General features: G+C 37.8%; 1 protein-coding gene across 4 annotated transcripts in view; it reads right to left on the reverse strand.

Annotated features, from left to right (window-relative positions):
* The window catches only part of LOC309602376 (E3 ubiquitin-protein ligase NEDD4-like), a gene marked incomplete at its 5' end in the record, with an annotated part of 193,670 nt that overhangs the window by 38,288 nt on the left and 135,299 nt on the right, over positions 1–20,083 (reverse strand). For 2 of the 4 annotated variants that reach the window (XM_082335896.1, XM_082335895.1), the window contains 7 exons: positions 1,611–1,670; positions 3,708–3,782; positions 8,955–9,131; positions 10,271–10,403; positions 12,711–12,877; positions 13,789–13,891; positions 13,997–14,058. In XM_082335896.1, the coding sequence (XP_082192022.1) occupies positions 1,611–1,670; positions 3,708–3,782; positions 8,955–9,131; positions 10,271–10,403; positions 12,711–12,877; positions 13,789–13,891; positions 13,997–14,058 (777 nt within the window). The remainder of the gene's footprint in view (positions 1–1,610; positions 1,671–3,707; positions 3,783–8,954; positions 9,132–10,270; positions 10,404–12,710; positions 12,878–13,788; positions 13,892–13,996; positions 14,059–20,083) is intronic. The other 2 variants (XM_082335897.1, XM_082335898.1) reach the window with 1 other exon arrangement.

Genomic DNA, 20,083 nt, shown 5'->3' on the forward strand with positions numbered 1-20,083 from the left:
TCCTAAGAGCATGGAAGTATTAAGCCACAACTAAGGCTACTTGGATAGCGACCTCTGTCTCTACGTCTTTAGCTTTATTCACCACACTAACCACAAAGCAAGCAAAAAAGTCACTCTTCCCACGTCCTTAAAAACAGTGATTTGTGGTTTATGATCATTCCATTTAAAAATACGTATACAGTGGAAAATTACTACCCAAAGATCGAAGATGTGAATTAGACTGCACAGTAGAATTTGATAACTCTCTTTAGGCCTCTGAAAGCTCTGGCTGAAATTGAGGATACATTCTTTTTCTACACTCTACATTCTTTGCTCCAGCAAAGTAAGTAACTGTAATTCTTGCTTCATATTCTTAAGACCTCTGTTCCAGGACTCCTCCTTAAATCAGTATATTTGCTTTTTAAGAGAAGAGATACTTGACACACTGAACTGGAGACCGCCTAGATAATCAAGAAAGGAAATGAGAAGAGACACCGAATGGGTCAGAAAGGTGACATACTACAATAGGAAGTAGAAAACAGAGGAAAACAGATGAGGAAACTAAGTAATACCCACTGAAACAAACTACGAGACTCTGATTTCTTTCTTTCCTGAACAGTCAAGTGCTGGAAAGACTATGCTATTTTTCCCCGCTCGTCCTAGTTCACAGAGCTGGCAGGCAACGATAAGGCGGCTACCCTTCCCAAGACTCTTCTAATGGGTTCCAAACCATTCATCAGTGGTCAATAAGGCCACAGCAAGTGGCCTGACAACAGTCCACAGACGATGTTTGATGCATCAACACCCACATTAAGATCCGACATTACCACATACAAACAGCAAACATACCACATCTAAATCATACTTCTTTCCCTGAAACAAATTATCTAGGAGCCCATATATTCATAAAAGCTATTATGAGAGTTACTGTAAAATGATTTCTATGAAATAATTTGCTCCAAGACTGACGTTTAATCAGGTTAAAAAAGTATGGGATGTTTTTGACAAAGTCCAATATAAATTAAAACCATTTTCCTTGTATTATGCTTTCAGAAAAGCAGTTCCAGAATTTTATTTGATGATCAAAGTAAAAATTCAGCTTTGGACTGCTGAACAACTACTGGAAAATGAAAACTGGCACTAAATAAGACCATTAAGAACTCTATGATATATCACTGTACCTCCACAATTCTCAAATTAAGATGAACTTTAAGAATTAAAATGAATTAGTCTAATGGAGAGTAAGGGAAGCCAGAAGCAAGCTAAAAACACAGCTACATGTATACTGATTTGATGTCTCTAATCCCCGAGTCTTTCAATATCAGTTTTTAAAGAATTAGGTATTGTATCGTTCATTTTTCAGAACCCTGAGGTATTTCCTTAGTGCACGACTCTATTAAAACTCAGTGGCATATCCACATCATTAAAACATGCTAGTATTTGAGTGAAATTGCAGTGTTTTGAGAAATTTTGAGACAATTTGAAACACTACAAAGAAATATAACTATTGATTCAGTGGCTGTACTTCATTCAACACACTGCTGCTTTGTGAAAAGAAGTTCTTTGTTGTACAAGACCTAAATCTACCCACATTTTATTTAGAGATAGCGCTTGATAAAGAGTATTATTACCGTTGGTTCCTCACCACCTGTGACAGTTGAAGAACGAGCTCTCCTAGATGGACCACTCTGCTGTTAAATGATAATTAATGTTACAGGTAAGTATATTTAGTGATGAAGGTCACAGATTGCCGTCACATCTTTAGGAGTAAGGAATCACAGACACTCAAATTTATTAAAAGAGAGCAATTAGATGGAAATAATGTTTAAGATAATAGCAAAAAACTGAGTCATCAATCACTGATAACCAAGTCAGAATCTCATACAAAAACCACCAAAGGAATTTCAAGAGTTCTTGTATCCAATTCTATATGTTCAGTATTGCTAATCATAATAAGAAGAACATTTACTCTAAATGTAACATGATCTTATTATTTTTTCTTTCCCCAAACAAATTTTGCATGTTCTGCCCACAAACATGGTATTTAAAACCAAAACGGATACATTCTGGTCATCACTGAGTGCACAGAAAAAGTCAGGCGAAAAAGATGGAAACGGTACTTTGAATTTTCAGTAACGATTAATACAGTCAAGAACAGCACTGCATTTAGAAAGAAAGTATGTATTTAGTTGCTAGAAGATAAATTATCATTAGCTTAGTAAGGATTAAATATGATTACAATCAGGTAACAATGTTGTTTTAGAGCAATGCCTTCAATTCTGCTGTTTTGAGCATTTGCTAATGAAATGAGTGTTCTACAACAATAAAGTGAAAGATATATCACCAACCCCAACCTGACGACATCAGTTAAAGAAGCCCAGACTCCGTAAAGTGATAAGAAGCCCAGAATCAGAATGTAAGTGATATGAAATAAAGAAGCAGAACACCTCTGGAACAGACTGCGTGAGGAGACAACTGTGTCTAGTAGAGAGCGAGGACAGTTAAGGTGTAACCGGGCTGAACCCACACCGTTGTTTACCCAGAAGAGAAAAGCAAAGAGGGATAATACTTCAGAAGCAGTTCTCTGAACAACAGCTATTACATGCATCTGTAAGCAGCAAATGTGGGCACACGAAACAACTTACAGAACATGTGAAAAAACTAAACAAAGAGAAAACCACTATGGTTATTGTAAATGCCTGCCTAAGAGCGACAGAGAGAACAAGCAAAGGAGAGACATCAGCTTTAATAACAAACTTATTGATGTACAGTATTTATTCAAAATTTCCATTAAAAAGATAGACAAATTTGCTATTTGTAGATTCATATGTAATACATATATATGTAATATTTCCAATTAAAAATTGGCAAAAAAAAATCCTGGAAGAAAAGTATAATTTTTAAAAATATTAAATTATTACATTATTTTGAAAATCTGAACACGTATTCAAAAGCCTATCTTGCACAATCCTATTTTAAGTAGTCTCTCTATAGCTTACTACATTTGCAATCCTCATACTTGGGTTGTAGGACAAAATATGTAGAACTTTCTATCAATTAGATCAAAGGTGTGCATGGTTATGATGTGAGAGAGAATCTTGTTTTAAAAAAAAAAATCTTTGTATCTTTTCCTGTTTGAAGAATCTCCTTAAATAAAATTGCAGAAGCAGCCACTTAGCTAAATCTCTGAGATTAAAAAACTACAACAGATGCAATTCTATTCAGTTCTATCGTACAAGGACTATCACAAAAAGGCTCCTTTTAACTACAACTACGTAAAACACGAATCTTTTTTAACGTTATACAGATTTATATATTCCAAGTAAAATCAATTTACAGGACACAAAAATACACCCGATAGGGGAGTCCTGTGGCTGCTACAGTTCCAACTGTAGATGGTGCTGCTGCCCTCTCCTACCCCTTGGAGGATTTTCTCTCTCCACTGACTATATATCTACAGTTTAGTAAACTAAATTTCTATGCTAGATAACTAAAGTTAGTGTGACTATGCTCTCAGTCTCAAAACATCGTTCTCTCTCATGAATGTCCTCAGTTTAGTTGCTGACCATGATGATTATTAATTTGGTATCCATTACTATTTGGGATAGTCATATGCCCACACTGGTTACTGTTCTATATCTGACTGGAACTGACCTAAGAGAAGATATTATTCAGTATCAGAGAATGTTGAAACAAAAAGAAAGAAACAGAAGTTAGCTTTGGCTTACCAAGGATAACTGAGACTGTTCAGCAACTGTATCTGTTACACTGCAAGATCTTAATCTTGAAGAAGGATCTCTTTGCTGGAAACAAAAAAAAAAGACAGACGTCTTTAAGTTAAGGTGTCTTAAAAAATGGACTTTTTTTTCAGTAACTTTACTCTTCTCCCATTTAATTCAAACCCCTAAAAATATTTATGTTGCAGTGTCTTTAGTTATAATATTTCTAGAGAAACATGGCAAGCAATGAAAAATCTAAATTCTCAGCATTCCATCCTGGACTGTTTCAGATTAACTGAGAAAAGGAAAGTACTTGGATACACATCTTGTACTCATCTCTAGCATCCAAGTTACAATGCTTTATTGACCTAATCTAGGAGAAGAGGATAGGCCATCCCATCTGGGAAAACATGCGGGAAAATTAACAGTTGTGCAATCAGCAATAAAGGGGAAGATTAACTAAAGACATAACGGGACATGAAAATGCCATGGAACTTTTGGGAAACTATTTTCAAGTATCTTTGGAAGACATTTTAGAGAACGTGGCGGGAGCACAAGCAGCATAAGGAAAATGCAAAACTTCTGGCTGCATACTGGCACTGTGGTCCTTGGAGAACCAACAGGCTGGAGTTAACAAATTCCTGCACGCGGCGTACTGCCCCGGTGAACCCCTACGTTCGTTACTTGCACGGGGCAGGAGAGGATGCCAGTCCTACGCGGGGGATGATTACGTGGTTCTCGTGCCTCCGACATCCCGAGCCCGTGGCTGGGAAAGCAGCAAGTTCTGCAGAACTTTCTCTGGGATTACAGCCACGGCGGGAGCCTTGCTGAGATCGTCTCTTGGCATATTAATAATTTCCAAATCTGCATCTTAGTACATGATGCTTAGCTTATTCTTCAATAACAACATTAACAGCAGCTTTAAAGTTTGCTGTTTAACAAATGACAGAGAAGTGCTCAGAAGTTTGCTGGCTGGAGTTAATCCAGAAATTCAATATGAAAGCAAACTAATTGCTAGAGATAGAACGCTATATTGTAATGATCATTAGGGCACCTATAAATATAACAGAAATAATACCAAAAGAAAAGGACATTAGAATATACCCAATTACTTGACAGATTACTTATGTTTTACAGGGACAAACCTCTCTGTAATAAAATCTCCCGTATTAGTATCTCCTCCTATTTTACCAGCTAGTGGTATATGTAATTTCTCTGTTGACAGTGACCCTTCATATATATTATAAAAAAAGGGCTCATTCATTTTACTAAAGCAGAAATGTCAACATGAACAAATTCCGATAGAAAAAAGATGTGATTTTTTTTTTCCCCCTACGATGATAAAACCAGTGGCAGAATGCAGCAGCATTACCCCAGGTGAAAATCCTGGCTCCAGGAATTCTGGTTTGAACCCAGTGAGGATCAGGTGAATTGCTCTGAATTTCTTTGGAAAGGTCAAATAGAAAGGGCAACTCTTACGTTAAAAATCCTCTGTCCCACATGATTTTGTAAGTGACGTGAAATCTTAACATAAAAGCAGGCCAAGTTGTCCAGCAAGAAAAAAATTATAAGAGGGATGGAAAAAAATCCAAACAATTAAGCTAAGAACATTGTTTCTTAGCCAAAAATTAAGCAGATAACACTTCTCTGTAAAACAGACATTGCAATAAAAACTGTAGCTGTAATACAGCTCTTCAGGCAGTGAATGCTTCACCTCGGTTTTCATTACCTCATGGTGAAATTCACAGATGGCATGCATTATTGACAAAAATCAGGCATTAAAAACCAAATCCAAAATCAAATACTATGGATGAGACCTCAAAGTCTTAAAAATTTATTTACTTAAAAATTTACAGTATTTCTTTTTAAAAAATCAAGCCTTAATTTTCTTGTTTGCCTTGTAGTTGTTGAACTTCCCAATGAATCAGAAACAAAAAAGCCCTAAAAAAAGCAGATATGCTAGCATGTCTGCTTGATACTAAAATGTAATTCCTCACAAACCTGTGAGATTTATCAAAAATAAGGTGATAAAGCACAGTGGTGTCAAGTGACTGAATTCCATTCCATGAGGGACAGGCTCAGATTATAAAGGGACAGCACGTGGGAAGTGACAAGGATCAATAATGACATTTTCCACTTGCTACGACATTGGTTTTGGGACTCACAGCCACAGAGGCTTCTTCACATCACAAAATTACAAGGAAGACGTCCGAAGAGAATTTCAGCTTTTACTTCTTGATAACAAGACGTTTGCTACCCAATTAAAAAAATGTTTCAGAAGGAAGTAATGTGCCATGCTCATATTCTTTGTATTGAAGAAGGAACTAATGTTCTGCCGACATCAGTTAGCAACCATTGCCCTGCAGCATTAATACCTGGTCTACCAGGTGTAGTCCAACATAACAAACACGTCAGCATTACAGTAAATTTGAAACATTCCCATAGCTGGTACCAAGACATCTAGAAGACATTAGGCATGGCATCAGCCATCATTTTTTGTTACTCATTAGAAATCCCATATAATGAAAAAAATAATAAAAAAAAGACAGATACTGTAGTCATGAGAGCTGGCAGCAAGGAAAGCCATGAATAGAGTGTTTCAGTTGGAAGGGACCTACAAGGACCATCTCGTCCAACTGCCTGACCACTTCAGGGCTGACCAGTATTCAATAAAATACAGTATCTGTACAGTATTCAATAAAATCAATCAGCATCTAAACAGCATTTCACTTCAAATGCATTTTCTCACACAGCTTTTCTCTGTGGTTTGATTGACACTGTAAGTTCCATGTACAGAAACAAGCCTTGGGTAATTCTTAAACTCATTATTTTGCATAGCTGATACCTCATCTTTAATCGAAGAGTAACTAGCATTACCCTTTTCTGGATATTAATGGTACGAGTACGAATGCACTAATAAACAAGCAGATGACCTAGCCTATTTATAGCCACTCACATGGGCACCCTTATGTACCACTGAAAGATAACGAAGCAACACCACGAAGCAAACTATTTGAGAGGCATATCAGAAACCCCAACTCTTACTTGAAAACATCAGTCCTAAGAGCACATTCTGTTAAAAGATCAGTGTTTAAAAAAAAATATAGAAAAAAAGACATAATTACACCTTGCTTCTATGTTATGCTAAAGATTAATGTGAAAGGATTGGTCTGACAAATGCATTGACCAGCAAGTCTGAAGTGTTTTCTGGCATTACACAGATACACGAGGAGAGTGACAAAATACCTTAACACACACACAATCACTCCTCAACTATCTGTTGGCAATTCAGCTGTGTTGTAGATTAATTACGTATGGATGTAGAGACACTGAAGCTGTCTCTGTGTAAACCACTCGAAGGTCAGGCTGGATATACCAGTATAGGCACGCTGCTGGGGAAAAGCAACTGTAAGGGCTTCTAGTTTCAGCCCACAACCTGCAGACGGGGGCCAGCTTTATGTAAAGCCAGTTCAGAGCTAGTGGGTTTGGGAAAAGCTTCCTCCATGCAAAGTCATGAAGCTGATCTCACAAGCCTTTGGGAACCTGGATCAAGAGGAACCGTCACGTGGACGCCCCTGAGCACGTGGATCGTAGCTTGTGCTCAGCTGGAAGGGCCAAACTGTTCCTGCCGACCCGGCTCAACCCAGATGAAGCTCTTGGATGTCTCTGTACGGCGCTTGCCAACCTCCAAACTGGGGGATTGATTAGCCCAGGGTAAGCACTGTTCACTCCCATGGAACCAGCTCAGACTTAAGTGCTGGGTCAGGCCAGCGAGCCCTCAGAGGGGCCAGAGCCGTGGGAGGCACAGCGGAGACGTGAGCTGCCTTGGCGGACACGCTGAGGCTGCACGCTAAACGCTGCTGACCACTCAGTCTCTGCTTGCAGACTCTGGGGGCCTCAGCATGGCATCTCAGAGGAATCTCACTGTCTGGTTTCTTCTGCTACCTTCAGGGCGCCAACAGCCTCTTACACTGGATAATGCACAGTAACAGGGATTTTAAAGGCTTTGACAATCTCTTTCTTTGCAAGTGTGGTCTGATTGTAATTTTCATTGCACGGATAAGAAAGATGTTATCACTCAGTGGCTCATAAAAGAGCTAGTTTGCATAGGAATATATTATTGAATTATTTTAATTAAGATAACTTTGCAGCTATACCATTTATTTATTATTTTTGGTGTAAAAAAATGTAAGCCCTAATCTTGCCACTGAAACTATTTGATTAACCTCTTGCCCTCCAAGTGAAGGTCTACTAAAAGCTGCAGTTATCTACAAAAGCACAAGTGACTCTTTTGCACGTGGTTAGCCATCAGAGCTGTAATTTGCTAACTAACCTCTAGATAACATACAAATCATTGTAAGACACCTATTGCATAAGCTCTTTGTGAAAAACTTGCACCTAATCAAGATTCTATTTAATCAGAACAAGAGTAAATATAATTTCTTATCTCTTGAATTGCAAAGGTACCTTGATGGCATATACCAAGAATTAAAAAAAAGAATAAATTGCAGCACGATGTTCTGTTTAAAACTTACAATTGTTTTTCGTAATCAAGAGAGACATAAGACATTCCTGCACTTGCAAGCGTATTATCGTTATTTTTTGTGGTATCATCAGTCTGACAAACTACTGGATAACACAAGTATAGAGAACAATTTTTAGTTTTACCTCAAGTAAACTCTTATGGTGAGAGACAATTTTTTTCCAGACTAGACACTTAAAAACTTATGGAGGATTTCACCAGAACCACCTACGTTCAACTCTAATAATTTGTTAGTTTTATAATAGTTAATCCAGTAAACTACGAGGGGTTTATAAAATCCTAATATAAGAAAGCACATGCTTTAATATAGACATGTGCAGTTAAAATACTGAACTTCAGAAAAATTATCATGTAGTAAAATGGATGATGACTGAAAGAGCGTTAGCCGTTTTTCCTCTTTCCTTTGGGAATTCTTAGCTCGATACTCTCTAGTATTACATATTTTGTTTCACTAGAGGTGTAACAGTAGCAGAGTCTGAAGTTAAACTCACAGATGAAAACATTAAATCTAAACTGAGGAATTCTCTTGTTCAAGGCAGTTTGCTCAATGGTGAAATTATGATGCATTTTTTGGAAGATAATTTTAACGGTATGCTCGGGTTTTCCCGAGGCCAGCAATTACTACCCATCTGTGTAAATGATTCAGATTAGGTCAAACTAACAGAAGATTACAGTAACAGAGGTTTATATAGCAAGAGCAGCATGTCACGTACAATCAAAGAACTGAGTTGTTCCCCATTGGAATCAGGAGTGACCTGAAGTCTTCTGCTCAGTTCCTCAGATAGCTCCTGAGGACTGGTACGGGATACTGGAGATGCAGGAGGAGGTGGCAATGACAAGCTTAAGGAATCTCCACTTGCACTTGCCTCCTCTGAAATGGTTTCCCAAGGCTAACAAAAGAGAAGAAACTACGTTAAGGATTCATAAAGACAGATAAAGTCTTCTTTCCCTTTGCCTTCTATGTGACCACCTCATTGCCGCAAACACAGGTGTGATAATCAGCCTTAATATTTAACAAAATAAACCAATCCCTAGAACACACAAACAAACACTCCACTCAGTGTGAAGTACTCACAGGGAAAAATGGTTCTCATGTTGACTTCAAAACGGTTTTTACGTTGATGATGACACAATGCTTTACAATTCAACACAGAAAATGATGTAGATGAAAAGATGCATAAAAAAGTGCTCTCATGAAATAGATCCTATTTGAAATTTTGTTCAAAATGTAACTAATTCTGCACTCTTACTAAAACTTGTAAGAAACAACTGTTAATTTTAATTCAGAATAAAATGCATAATAGAAAGGACTCATTAGTATCTGCAAGTCAAATATTAACAGGTGACGAGTGCAGCAATAGTTTCAGAAATCTATTTGTTGCTCAGAATAGCATTTAGCGAACCTAAACTAGCTTTCACAAAGAATTTTGTCTGTGATTCACATAATAAAATATTCCTTAAAGTTCAATCGGATTCGAGCTTTGCACAAACTCTCACTTAGGCCTACAAATATCCACCAAATTTAATTTATTTAGTCTAGCTATAAATTAAACAAACACTCACCCCGATTAATAAGATCTCAGAATTCTAACTAAAAGCAAGTATTTTAGGAAAAAACCCAACAGCTTCTCTTTCTTCTAAACCAAGACACTAAGAAAATTAAAGTACATGGCAGTTCCAGCCAGTATGTTTCCCTTCTTTTTACGACTCACTGTTATTCAAAGCAGAATATTGAAAGTGTTTCTGTCAATGTAGATAAAAACAATGCTTGGAATTATAAATGTTTCTCCCAGCATTTGTATAGTATTTAATATTGTGCACACATTATCAGGCGCCCACAAATGCACGGGTCCCTGAAAGTATAGCTCTGTTTAGGATTTTTATTGTGTCACTGGTATTTTACTTGGGCTATTTCCATAAACACCATGTAAAAACATCACTACATATGTTGTATAGTAATTAGCTTACAAATGAGAAACACATCAGCTTGAAATTTAGTCAACTTCTTAAAACCAAGACCTTTACGTACCTCAGGAATGTCTCCAATCTCCATAGGTTCTGGTTCCAAATCCTCGCTAATGTGTCTCCGAGAGCGGAACCGCCTATGGGCTGCTTCTTGGTTTATTTGTCTGATATTGTTATCTGAATCAGATCCCACGTCACTGGATAGCGGGCACACGAAAGCATGGGAAGGAGGAAAGAACAAGAAAATAATGAATGTTAAACTAAAACACCTACTTTGTCCATTGCTTTCAAAACCTCATTAATGCTTTTGATTATAAAAATCGTTATTTTTGCATATGTCAGGCTTCATAAATAGGAGACCGTTTAATTCCTCGATCCAAAGTAAATAAAACTGGAAGCACTTCACAAATGTCACGTAACAATGGAAATTAACATTCTTTATCCATCAAAGCTGGGCGAGCAGAGATGGAAGTCCACGCTCAAATATACTAACCTATCATTACTCATCCTCTCCTGTGATGACCAGAATCATTCCTCACCCTGAGATTCTACCTTTGCCCCATCTTTATGTCTTTACCTTTGCCCCTGTCTTTATGTCAACTATTGCTTTCCTTTTTTTGATAGCCAAAGCAAATCCAAGCTGCTGTGGTATGGACAGCTTTTTGACTGGCTGCAACCACTAGCGTGGCTCATGCCAGCAGTGGTGGAAACGGAAAATACCCCAGTTCCCTCATGGAGACCTGCCTGGCTTGTGGGACTTCCCCATGTGCACAGCTACATACAGAGCTCTGTTGCAGTACTCGATGGGCAGATGCTGTTAGAAGGCAGTATTGTATTTGAACCTCTCCTTCAGGATGAGGGACTGTAACTTTGAAAGATGTTTATGTTCAGGAAAAACTTCTCTGTGCAATCATTTCATCATTGCACATTTTAAAGAACTATGAGAATGAAATACTCTCATCTTCCTACTGCAGACATGGACTGTGCAGCATTCAGTGTTTTTCCTTGGTGACTAACTTAGTATCTGAGTTACTAGCCTCAAAGGGAGAGGTTACGTATCCTACTTTCAACCTCATGAGACCTCCTGCTCCTAGTGGTTTCATAAATTCACAGAATTTGAAGGCTAAACAGCATCATTCTGAAGTCTTCACTCTTCAGCAATCCTCGTGTCATGTACAGAGTTTATCAGTAGTAATTATGCATTTGTTTCCAAACTACCTGTGATGATACCTAGCTAAAAGCAAACCCCTGAGGCCTTCATTTTATATACCCATCTGAGGATGATGCTTTCTACTGATGATTACTTTTTGGTATCTGCCAGTCAAATATTTCTGAATCCATGTACTCTTTACTTCATTTAGCGTAATTGGATTACAAGGAGGTGCTAAATCAAATAATTTATAAAACGTGCTTTTCTTATAGACACTTATTGATTGTTACCAATCATAATGATGGTAGTTAATGAGATTTACTTGACAAAATGCACATTGCTTAGTAAATAGCTCAAATAGTTCAATAATAAATAGTTCAAGATACAGAACAAAATTTAATTCAGTTCTAACTAAGAGAAATGCATCAGACGAACGAATAGTGCCTTAAGGAAGGACAACAGACATTTGTGCAATTTAGCTATGATTATGAATATTCAAGAAAGAATAACCATTACTATTGTAATAAACAATAGTGGAAGATTAGTCACTACATAAAAATAATGCAAGATGTTTACCTAATACATGATTTCAGTATCCTCTTAACGTTGTCAATTATACGTACTTTTTAAAATGTAAGCTTGCCACAGCTTTATAAATCTAATCATAAGAAACATATAATGAAGGCTTGAACAGCAACTCCACATAACCACAAGCAGTGTACATAGGTACAGAGTCTATACACTGAATAATAATCAGGATCTCCTCAAAGTTAATCAGTTTAACTTAATTAAAACTTAGAGTTGAGTACTTTTTTCCTTACCTTTACAACAGTCTCTACAGAAGAAAGTAATTTATTCCTGTTAAATTACTTACTGAAAAATTCCCTATCTGTCTCCCAATATTCTAAGGTACATTGTTAATGCAGTGACTTCCCTCCCACCCCTTCAGGTTTCCTAGAATTTTCCAGAATACCCAATGTGTATATGTGATTTGCTGGGGGTGGGGAAGTCTCTTCCCATTCTTTTTTTTTTTTTTTTTCTTAAAAAAAAAAAAAAAAAAGGTTCCTTTTTAACTGAAGATGTCCAGGTTTTTGTTCTCAATTTATTAGCACATTTGTGAAAATTTTTCCATGAATAGTTTCAGATATGTAGCACAGTTAGCACCAAAATCATAATTAATCTGTTACTGAAAAAGAATACTGTTCCTTTATAAACTGCTTTATCAAAGTCTTGCTTAAGACTTTTTCTAGCCTTGAATTTGTAAATTCAAAATCATTATGTTTGTTGGAAAAAATCACTACTTATTGATAATTGTGCACACATCCACAAAACATTGCACTACACTGCCACTTACATTAAACTTGGTCGATGCCACTGAGTAGTCCTGTTGTTATGGTTCACATAGTAAGTCCGCCCCAGGTTGTCCACCTTTTCTTCCCATCCAGGAGGCAGCGGAGGAGGTGGTAACTCCTCCTGACGTTGAGATGCGGAGTCATTGGAATCAACTACATCCCATCCGTGCTTAGGAATGAAAAAAGGGAAAAAAAAAAAGAAAAAGAAATTGTAAAAATTTTAAAGTTCAAGAGAAGTTATTTCATTGTTGCTTACATCAGCATATAGGTACAAATTCTGAAAATTTTCCAAAGGCATGTTCAAAATTACTTAAATGTAAACCATACAGAAATAGAATAAGCTCTGTGGTTACAGCGTGCACCTCGCTTCAATGATATAAAACCTAAAATCCCATCAGTCCATTACAACTGGGACTCCCAACCGTATTTGGGTGGTTGCTCATTCTAGTGATGGCCAGGTGCAGATTCCCAGTCAAGAAGCCAAAGAGAACCAACTGCTAACTTTGAACTCGGAGATGTATGGCTTGGGACAAGAGCCCTCGTTCCCTAGTTACAGATGACTGCTGCACACGATTAGTAAGGCAAACTCGGGCTGACATTCACTCTGTCAGCTCTAATTGCAGCTAATTCTTAAAATGGATGATGGCTGATAAGAGTGCTGAGAAGTCTTTAAACCTGCTGTGCTTGCATGAGCTTTATTGTCTGCAAAGTCAACACTGCCAAGGAAATAAAGAAAAATGTTATAACACCTGTTCCGAAATGGCCTCTGAAGAAGAGGTACCTAATACACACCATTATGTTTACAAATTACTTGCATAGACTTTCTAACTTCCACTTGCTCAAACTGAGTCAAGACAGACTTTAGAATTCACTGTGGCAGCCGAAATACTTTGAAATACTTGAAATGGTTGAGAAAACACTAAGTTACAGAAGAAAAAGAAAAAAAGGCAAGCTGAGGGGAGGAGAGTAAGCTGCTACTAACACTGCTACCAGGGTTTTATCTTTCAAAGGTACTACTTTTTCCACAATTATACTTGAATCTCTAATAACTTGAATGCTTCCGCAAGCATTAAGCCTTACCTCAGATTCATCCCTTTGATCACTGTTTTCTTCCTCCTGGCCACCATTTTTAGGCATATAAGCCATCTTCAGTCTCAAGAAACCCTTTACACGAGATTTGTGGCTAGAAGACAAGGAGGTACATTTCATTCAACAACCCTTAAACAGTGGCTAAATAACAAACCTTGAAGTAAGAAATGTTTTTAAATACGAAGGTCCTCTCCCTCACCTTCTTGGTCTGAGAAGGAAATCCTTAAATGTGTATGGCCTTTCCATGGTTGGGTCTTCAGTCTATAAGCATTTAAGAAAATGGCAAATTAAAGGGCTTGCCCACAAGTACAGAGACACATAAAGAACATTCACATCACAGATGGGGTAGAAATGCTAGAGAAGGCGTTTAAACAAGGAGGTTAGAGCAGGCAGAGCTCTACCAGCAGCAGCTCCCGTTACCATTAGCTGTTCATACAGAGCTGCAGAAGCAGCCCAGTAGATGTCACTGCAAAGACCAGTGATGGGCTGAACCACGTCTCCTTTGTAAGCATACACACATTCACAGCTCCGAAAAAGGTGGAAAAGACCAACTAAACAAACCCCTTCCAACTTCTTCCAGTCACCCAAAAGCAGTGTCAGAAAAGGGTGCATCCATTTTGAAGCAGTATTCTTTCTGCATATTAGCAAGCGACGAGATAAAAATCATCCTCAGTTGGCTTTCATTTTTTATTTCAAACCAGTCCAGACTTCCAAAAATAATTAAGACTTTGAAATCCTTTATGAAGTGCATAAGTAATATTACCAGCTCGACAGATTACATCTTTTGATTTCCATTTAATTGTAAGTTTCATAAAGCCTTATATCTTGAAAACTTTCTGTTACATGAGAATTTCAGCTTTCCTATCAAGTAAGTTACATCCTTCATGTCTGTGAGAACAGGGACTCCATGGGTACAAATCCAGGAATTTTAAAATGACAAGGTAAATAAGAGAATCAGAAATCTGTATGCATACGTAATCTGTTGACTGTTTGGGGTACTTTATTCTAATTGATCGTACGATTTGGGCTGACAAAATTAGAAGCACGAACTGCGTTACACTGAAAGAGTAAGCATGGTATCATACACACTCCACTGAGACTAGAGCCCTAGTACCTCAGATTAACACCAAACTTTCTCAAAATGAGCACAAAGTTAGCGGGCGCTTCTCAGAACGTTGCACCTGTCTGCCATCCACTAAAAAAATGATACTCTACCTATAAATCCCTTCCCAGCCCTAGCCCTACTAATAGGAATACTTCTCACGTCCAATTCTTTGGACCTTTCTAAACACAGACTAATCTAACTCCCAGACTGTTACTCATGGAAAGTTTTGTTCTCTGTTGGATTTCAAAGTCAACAAACAAGAATTTAAAGATCAATCCGAACTCGTTCTCTCAGGTATTATACCAAATACCATACAGACTTTCACTGAAGGAACTCCTGTCCTGCAAGGCATTTCCTGCATTGAGAGACGGGCTTCCCGTTCTTTCAGAGAGACAGCAGATTTTAAGCAAATCAACAGGACTTCAAAGCATGCATCATTAAGAAGTACTGCCTTTTAGTACTCAACTGTAAGTAGCGTACATAAAATAAGCAGCTGTATAGTTTAACCAAGGTTTGTAGATAGTAATTAGATAGTATTAGAGAAAACAAGGATTTTGACAAACAAATTGGCAGCACAGCTAGAATGAGAAAGCAAACATTTGTTAATAAATACATGATGTCTCTTATGAAGGTACTGGAAGGACGAATGAGGAAAGTATCGATCAGAACATAAAGATATACAGTATGTTTCCCTGAGCATCAAGTTAGGACACACACCTTAATATGCATACAGGTAACTAATTGTAACAGAGTATGAGAACACACCCATAAGCAGGTAGGTAAGCCCCCTGCGGAGACGCTGCTATGTTACTGCTATAGAAAGAATGACCGTTCTGAGGTACGTATTGCGAGTTTTCCCAGAGGAAAATTTTGGGGAAAAGAGTGGCTTCTGGAGCTTAAGAAATTTTCTGCAAAGTCAGAGAGTGAGAAAGGACTTTGCACAGCAATCACATTCACTTTCTAGTGAGTCTAGAAGAAATGGGAAGTTCTGGACTGCAAAATTTCATCATTTTAGCATAATGGATTTTATTCTTCAATGGCAGTTAAGTAGCTGAACTAGGCAATTTTACAGTCTTGGATTTTCTATGTAAAGACAGTAGAAGACTTTAAAACAATTTGGAAAAGTTTAGCATTCCACTCAAATATGAGCTAGAGAGAGAGATGCACACTCATGTTCTACCTAAGTCCCCAGTGAGAGGAGAGTTGTTCTCTTCCTACAGAATGTGGAAGGAAAACAAAAAGCTGATAATTCCTGAAAACAGCTCACAGAAACCGTGTGACTTGTCTATAGCTCTAGCTGAAATCTTGCTGATCATGTTTAACTACTAAAAATAATGTTTACTGAAAAGGAACTTTAAAATACTACCTGATTCTATAAAATAGGCATGCACTAATATGTTCCCCATCATTTCAGATTTCATAGTATATTTTTTGCAGGACACCTGTAGCTTAACACTGGAGGACTTCTATAGTTACGTACAGGCTATTTAAATAATGTCTGTGCCTATGGACACATGTAAATGGAAATACACACACAAGTACGGATAAAATAATACCACACAATACACCTCGTATGAGAATGGAACGATGCATTTTTCATCTGAATACACTTCTGATCGTTCCATCATATTTTTCAACTATTATAGCTTATAAGCCAACAACAGCAGCGTTATGACTCAAGATCAACCATAACAGACAGATCTAAATAAGCATCACTGTGAAAGTCATTACAAAGCCACCTTCTTCCTACAGTAACATCCATCAACAGCAAGAAGTCAAATCCAGGCACAAAGAGCAACGGTCATGCTAAAATTGACACCTTATTTTCCTGTAAACATTTTCAATAACTTCCATCATTCCCATGTTCACCCATTCAGATACAAAAAAACCCCTCCGAGTTCATGGAAGTGAGTAAGATTAACATGTACAACATTTTAAAAATACCAATTATATCCAGACAATGTTAGTGATCCCAAACATTACAGAATATCAGAAAACACTTATATCAAGCATAGAACAATCACTGTATAAATCTACACATACATATGCATATATGTAGAATTTACTAGAAAACTTTGTGAAGTAGAAAGTGTACTTTTTACTATTTACAAAGAAGATGAAGAACAACTGCAGTGCTTCATGCTTTTTGTGCCCTGTGACCTTCTAACTTCAGTTCTTTTGTCAGTGATTGAATTCAGCTTTGAAGCATAGGGTGAAGTATAATATGAATACAAAAAGACAAAATAAATGCTTTTTTGGCACAAACATTTTCTGCAAAGTTCATTTCGGATTTTTGTCTACTAAGTGAAAAAAAAGAAAGACCATAAAACAATACTGAAAAACTGAAACTGAAGCAAATCTACCCATGAAATAAAGAAAACATTTTTACTTATCTTTGAAAGTAGTTTTGACTGAGGCTTTTGCAGCATGGGATGGATGGTAGCACTACAGACATACACCTAGCATCGTGTAAAGTAAGTGTTCTATGCAATGTATAGGCGTTATCTGCTGCGGGCACAAATTGAGGTTAACTGCAAGCTTCATACAATTAGAATGCCATATGGGCCCTCTTTGCTCCATCACTTCACCTTCTTTGACGGCAGGCTCTGTCTAAAATAATTCCTCATGAAATACCCAACATCACCAAAGTAATTTCAAAAAATCTTGATTTTTAGTTATGTCTTTTTCACTACAGCATCCCTACAGAATCTCCAACCCAGCACAATGTCTTCAGCCCCTTCAGCAGTTTCCGATAGAAAGAGATTTGATGAGGGCCCATCAACTGAAAGCAGAGGCACAGACCTCTGGCTTAAGACTTCTTCAGTGAAAAAGTCTGGCAGTGAAAACTTGAATGCACGGGAGCCAGTAACAATTCTGCCACTGTCTTTATTGGACTATGACTACATTTAGGACAGTATTCACTAGTCTCTGAATGTCGAGCATCCTTCTGTGGACAGATTCTGTGCGCAATCTATAAAAACCTGAAGCTGGAGTTTCACATCATAATTTACAGCCAGCCAGTGCTATGTCAATTCCATGCTCGTAGAATTAAAGGAGGAGAACCTCACCCTTGATTATATAGTAAACAGAAATTCCACTTAATTTAGGCTGGAATTTTCCTAGCTGTGTGAAGACCATGCAGAACCCTGGCTGCCAGGAGGAAAGCAGACAACTGGAGCTTTACAGAATTTCAGAACAAGCTTTACACTTAGAATCCCTCCATTTATTAAGAAACAAAAATAGAGACAACGTTACCACCCTCCAATCAAACACCTCAAATATTTGATTGCTGACAATAAAATGATTCAAACTCTGTGCCAATTACTGTTAATTTTTTGCTATTCGAACTCTTACTGCTGGCAAATAATTCAATTTTAGCTAAAATAATGAATGAAAATACCACATAGTTATTGCAGCCTTTAGATTTTCCATGCCTTTGCTGAAGCACATCTGCTAAAATGAAGCTTAATTTAGCTTATCTGTACTACCTGTTTTTTTTCCCCTTCCCATGCAAATCTGATGCAAGCCAGCAGAACACACCCCTATGTCACCACTTCCAACAGTAACGCAAGTTGCTAATTGCAGTAATGAGCGTATCTTTCAGCAGGGGCGCTGAATGAGTCTCCCCTCCAGTGATTACTCCTGCCCCAAAGCCAGTACAGCTGTTTGCATGGCCGTCTCATTAACCGGACCAAGGAAACAGCCTAAGTGGAAAAAATAAACCATCCAAAACTACCTAGTTGTGAGCATTAGACCCAGGATAATTAAGCAGGAGATGAGAGGGTGTGAAAAAACGGCAGGGGCCTGCCCAAGCAGACGCCACTGCTTACAGAAATGCGCACTGAAGTAGCCACCCAGGAGACAGCGACGGCAGTACCTACAAAACCTGGATTTGCATCCACAGTACGCCTGTCTACCGTGAACGTAAGCTCTCCCTCTCTAGTCAGAGTTCACAGGGCGCGAGGAAGAGCAACCAGCCAGGCACACGCTGGCCCAACGCAGTGGGGCGGCAGCTCTCAGCTGACGCGCTCCAGTCATCTCACGGCTCGTCTCTTATGCGTAACGGGGATGCCAGACGTGAAGGTGTCTTCCTCAGTAACTAAGACTTTACCTATCTGTATAAAACAAACTGAGGTACCTGTACAATGATATGTTTGGTGTTTCAGAAAACATCTGTAAATAAATGACACTGAAAGCAGGCAGTAACCCAAGTGTTTAAACTCTAACTCTTTAAAACATAGAACCCTCCAAATATCAGCTTTTCTAAGCTTTTCCAAGTTAAATTTGATTCATATTTCTTTGCACAGAATGTATTTAAGCTGTTTAAAACTGAGAAAACATCCAAAATACATACTTCCCTATCACATAGGAAGGGCAATAGGCGCCTACTTGCCTCTTACAGAAAACATCTATTTATACATGTGTAGACATTAAAAGTTATATGTATGCATATTAAAAGCTATAATGTATGCTCTGACAATATCACAGCTTGTATCATCATTATTATCAATGATGTCTAACGTCAATGTCTAACACATGTTGTGTGTGCTATGGCACTCATGAATATCTCACTACTTCCATTATTACTTAGGAGTCCTTCAGATAATTTTACTTTCCATCAGTAATAAATACAATAATTTCACTAAATATTCGCTAAGAAGATCGGTAACTTTATAACGTTTTCAGAAGACCTGAATTTTTGTAACTTCTTAAGATCCTGTCATGCTGGTTCAGCCATTTCTCTGGTTTCGGCCTGTGGCCACAAGGTTTGAAGTAGGATCAAAATGTACTTACTATCCACTTTCCCAGACAGAACTACTATCCCATAACCTTAACAGCATATTATTTAGACAGAAAATCAGACAGGTAAATAGGACCCAAAAAACATGGGTTTTTTTCAACGTTTTAACAAAAGTTCTGAAGGAAATGGAGTTTCCTCAGGGAGAATAGAACTGTTTCAACTGTAAGGGAAAATCATGAAAAGGCAGAAGCCAGAAGATTAATAGGACAATAATCACCAACGGTAAGGGGATGAACAACCAGTCTATTGGCCACATGTCGTTCATCAACTGACTCAGACCAGACAAGGATTTCAGAGAAAGAATCAGGATGAGAAGTGAATCCTGGATGTTGAGGAATTTAACCGATACCAGAGACCAACTGCCTTCCTTGTCCCTGCAA

Source organism: Platalea leucorodia (assembly GCF_965183815.1).
Source record: "Platalea leucorodia genome assembly, chromosome: Z".
Classification (NCBI taxonomy): Eukaryota; Metazoa; Chordata; class Aves; order Pelecaniformes; family Threskiornithidae; genus Platalea; species Platalea leucorodia.